The sequence below is a fragment of the Phalaenopsis equestris genome, unplaced genomic scaffold, assembly GCF_001263595.1.
Source record: "Phalaenopsis equestris unplaced genomic scaffold, ASM126359v1 Scaffold000125, whole genome shotgun sequence".
NCBI lineage: Eukaryota > Viridiplantae > Streptophyta > Magnoliopsida > Asparagales > Orchidaceae > Phalaenopsis > Phalaenopsis equestris.
In genome coordinates, this window is record NW_018164567.1 from 1108474 (window position 1) to 1113755 (window position 5282).

At 31.5% G+C, this 5282-nt stretch overlaps 1 protein-coding gene across 1 annotated transcript in view; it reads right to left on the minus strand.

Moving 5' to 3' along the window:
- The window catches only part of LOC110021239 (exocyst complex component SEC8), a 92176-nt gene that overhangs the window by 18178 nt on the left and 68716 nt on the right, over positions 1–5282 (minus strand). The window contains exons 21-22 of the mRNA XM_020719655.1: positions 2632–2830; positions 2452–2529 (exon numbers count right to left, since the gene is read on the minus strand). Coding sequence (XP_020575314.1) covers positions 2452–2529; positions 2632–2830 — 277 coding nt within the window. The remainder of the gene's footprint in view (positions 1–2451; positions 2530–2631; positions 2831–5282) is intronic.

Here is a 5282-nt window from a genome sequence, read left to right on the forward strand (position 1 = left end):
ATATATATATATATCTGTGTGTGTGTGTGTGTTATATTTAATTGTAAGTATTGAATAGATGCTTTGCTATACAGTTTATGAATTTATGTAAAAGTATACAATGAACTAAATGGTTGTTTGGTTTGTTGAAAAAAAAAATGCAATATAAAGGTAATGTATCGTATTTGTTGATTTAGTTTAAATCAAATGTAAAACTTTATACTTTTTTGTTTGGCTTTAAGAAAAATTAAATTAATGTAAAAAATAGTCATAGTGACTGACGACCATTGACCAGTGACCGGAAGTAGCGGGTGGCAACCGCAACAGCAGAAGATATCAACTGACAGTGGATGATGGACAACATAGACAACTGTAGCGGACGGCGACAAAAAAAGGGCGACCTCAGGCGACATACAACAATCAACAGTAGGTGGATGGCGATGAGAAGTCGGCAAAGCTTCACTATTGTAATGTATTTGAAATTCAACAAAAATCAGGTGAATTCCCATTTATATTTCAAAATTTTACTTTCCATTTCATTTCCTCAAACTAAAAAAAAAAAATTTTCAAGATGAATCCATCCAATTTACTTTGCACCAATTTTTTACCAATCCAAAAAGCCTTTGAGTATGATTTTAAAATTTATTAAAAAAGAAGTATAATTACTTAAACACAATGGAATACGGGGAAATAATCTTTTAGGGATATAAAAATCTTATGTTTATATGCATGTTGATATCTGTATTCTACTAAGTAGGTAATATTTAACGATTAGAAGAAAAAGTAAAACTTCTAAGGTCGACAAGAGTACTCATATCTTTTAATTACAATAATATTGTTGATTTTTTCTGAACTCAATGCATCAAACAAATGTTTAGATAGATTGATAATTGAAATACAACCATGATTTTACTGTACCACTAGATGAATTAATCATATTGAAAAGAAAGTCACATATCCAAGCATGCTTAAAGTTATTTATTACATACAACGATTATAACAAAAAATATTAAATGATATGAACTATATAAATATTTGTATGTCTATGTTGATGAAATTCAAACACTAATGATATTAGATTGGGACGTTAAGATACCCATGTGCATAAACTGGAAAAGAAAATTGATACTAAAACACCTTAAAAAAAATAACTTTAGATGGCATTCTGAAGATGAATAAATATATAAAATGATATAAATAAAATAAGATATTGCACAATATAATAAAAAAATTTTAAACTTTTTTAATGATTATTTTTTAACATATAAATTGTTAAAAGTATTTGACACACATATTTTCAATTTTTGCAATAAAATTATAATTTTAGAAGTATTGAGTTTACACCGAATTTTTTATAGCTCGTGATAATTTAAACTAACATTTTCAAGCATAAGCCTTTGGTAAAAGAATAAATAAAAGAAGAGAATAAGTTTACCGAATATGTGGCAAAATTAGATGAATGTAATTACATTTACAACCTTTTTACCGTTAAGCTAAATAAAATTTTATTTGTTAATTACTCTTTCGATTTTTTGGATGATTATCTTTCTTAATAAGGGATAAAAATTGAAATTTGAATTTCTTTATTTGATTGTCTGTTCCTGCCGAAGCAATTCCAAGCTCTCAAATTGGGTAATGAAAATTGGATCGACAAAATATGGTACTTTATCAGTATTCCAACCACACAAATACAGAACACAGCACAGACAATGAGTTAGACCTAAAATTTTTTTAGGAAAAGATTTGAATTTTATATGAAATACACCAAATGCCGGGTCATTAAGATGCTGAAACTATTAGCAACATTTTCTAAATCTGAATGGATCAAAGTTACTATTATCTAACACAGGGATTGTCCGTCTCAGGATCTAAAAAAGATTGTTTGATTGAACATGAAGTACATCTTGTATGAATAATTTAGGCAGCTCTAACAAAGATGTTACTGAGGAACTAATGAATTTGAGGAAAGCATCTGAATTATTACAAAGTTTCGATTTCTGATCAGTATTTTGAAAATATAAGATGCCCGTCGACGTCAGGAAAGCCAAAGAGATTTAAAGAATCTGAGGAAAGCATCTGAACTACAACATCTAGAACTCCAAAGTTCGGATGATAGATCAGTAAGTTGAAAATAAAAGAATCCCAATGAAGTCAGAAAATCCAATGAGATAAGAATCAGGGTCTATCTTCTCACTGCCCTAAAAGGCCACAAATTATTTTGATCAACATTACAACATCCAACTGGTAAAAAACAACTTGAAAAAAATGGATCCTTTGATTACACTCAAAGACTAAATTAGCTCTAAGACAGCTACAGCACATAAATGGACAAGAGAAATGAATGTTGTTCATTATAAGGTTCCTCAGAGATAATGGTAAATAATGTGAAGATAAAAGTAGCCAAAATGAAATGATGAAATTGCATTATCTTGATAAAAGAGATAAGCAAATTCAGCCATGAGAATTGCCAACCTGAGAAGTTAGTGATATAATGAAATCATCAGGTTCTTCTGCATCTTGATCTTCCAGATATTCCCTACTGGCCATTTCCTAGAGAATTCATTCATATTTTACATTACATTCATTGGAAAGTTGGCAAGATGTACTGTTGTTCAACTATTCATAGAAGTATGTCATGCAAAAGCCTCTTACCTGCAAGTGGAAAACTGTTTCCAACTGCATTTCCAATCGTAAAACCTTGACACAATCAATTGCAAGTTTTCTGTACTCATCCGCAAGAGATGCCAAAGTTTTGGTAAGAACACTTGGAGTTCTTCTATGGTGGTTAGTTTGATAAGAAATCTTCTTGTTGTCCGAGCCAGCTGCCGGTCTGACAATAGATTCTCCAAACCTGATTGTCATCAAGAAGGTGTCCACATAAATCACATAGTTAAACAATATAAATAACAAAATCCAATCCAGAGCTAAGCCAAACAAACAATCAATAGAATGAAATCATGAATATCCACAGAAATTTTTAAGAAAACTCAAATGATGTAAAACCTTCGATCCAGGGTTTCTAAAGTACGTCTAACTTGCAATTAAAAAAAATGACAAAAAACATAAAAATTTTGCAAAAACTGAAGCTTTTTAATCTCCAATATATATTCACCGGTATAGATGACAACTGAATAAAAAAAAGTATAAAATCCAATTCTAACGAAAGTTTATCGCTTCACACTACAAATTGACAATTAAAAATGAAAGGATCACAACAGCCATACACATACCTAAAATCTTATGCAACAAAAAAGAAATCAAGACGACAACAAATGTGATAGAACTCCAACACAAATTCTATCTATAACTAATTAGGAAAAAGGGAAGAAAGCAAATAAATGAGAAATAGGATACCACAAAAGTAGACTTCACACATATATAAAAGAGAGAGAACCTTTCACAGGCTTTTAAGTCTCAACTTCGATCAGGGAGTTAAATCCTATTAAGATAGGGAGTTATACATGCAAAACTAAATTTCATTCAACATGTAATATTCTCATTACATGTCTTATATCTTTATTTATAATCACTAAATGAAAATTAAATAAAACCCCTAGAAGTAAACCAAAAAAAGAGAAACCATAAATTCTAAAGAACCTACAAAAGCACAGACAAAATCTTAGTTATAGTCCAAAGAGCCAGAAAAGAATATTCTCATGAGAGCCAAAACAGCCAAAAAACCACTTAAGGAATCACCAACATGCTACAATCCCAAAAGCCGAATGACAACATATGAGCTACAATCCCATTAAAATCACAAGTCACTAATAAAATTATTCATAAGATAATGAATCATATGCAATAATATGAGCACACAATAAGGGATCCATTGCATCATTTCTTTTTGGCTTTGAAAAAATCGGTCCCATATTATTCAATTGATATGAATTTGGCAAACTTGTTAATTGTTTACAGAGACGTCCATGAATCATCACTTTAAGGACTTCTCCACATCACAAGTTGTAAGTGATATCCACCATCATAGTGGAAACATTTCACCACCAATAATGATTTCAAAAACAAGATTAGAATGATAATCTCAAAACATATGCAAATGATGTCTTAGTTATAAAGCCACCAGGAATGATTTGAAAGAGCTAAAACTAGGGAATTGATTAATGAGTCATGATATTATGTCGGATAGGAAACATTAACATGTCGAACTAACCCAATAATTTATTAGGAATTGAAACATGTAGGCATTTCGCTGCGCCACTTTATTCAAGTGGTTAACTTGTTCAAGTTTCACGGAGAAAACCATTCATATATTTATGTAAACACTTTACCTTAATGCCTTTAATAAATTTCACATATCTTATATTCTCATTAACAAGACTATAACTATGCATGAATAATGAGCTTTAGGGGAATATTTCAAACTAGTCATGCATATGAGTAATAGATAATATAATAATCTCACTTTATTAGGTAAGACAGCTGCTCGACTAATTAAGTTTGCTAGCCAATCAACACTTTTTGACCAATTACGCTTGCCTTATAGCATGAAACAACTCTGACAACAACAACAACAACAACAACAAAGCCTTAATCCCACTACGTGGGGCCGGCTACATGAATCCTTTTTCTCCATTGCGTCCTATTTAGTGTCATATTTTCATTTAGTTCTAGTAAATTAAGATCATTTTTAATACAATAAGCCCAATTCTTCCTAGGTCTACCTCTGCCTTTCTTAACACAAGTCGAATTTAAAACATCTACTCTCCTAATCGGATCATCTAATGGTCGACGTTTAATATGACCAAACCATCTAAGACGACTTTCTCTAATTTTGTCTGTCACAGGAGCTACACCAACCCTATCACGAATATATTCATTCCGCATTTTGTCTCTAAGTGTAAAGCCACTCATCCACCTAATCATTCTCATCTCGGCAACACTTAACTTATTATTATGCTTCTCTTTTAAAGGCCAACATTCAGCGCCATAGAGCATTGCAGGTCTCACCACCATCTTATAAAATTTTCCTTTCAGCCTTAGCGGTACTTTTCTATCACACAAAAGGCCCGAAGCATTCCTCCACTTCAACCAACCAACTTGAATTCTACTATTAACATCCCCATCTATATCACCATCGCTTTGGACAACGGACCCAAGATATCTAAATCGTTCACACCTTTTAATAATTTGATCACCCAAAGTCACACTTCTGTCACTAGAGCTATTACTACTAAAATTACATTCCATGTATTCAGTTTTAGTTCTACTTAAACGAAGGCCTTTAGACTCCAATGTAGACCTCCATAATTCAAGTTTATCCTGGGCTTTTTCTCTCATTTTATCCA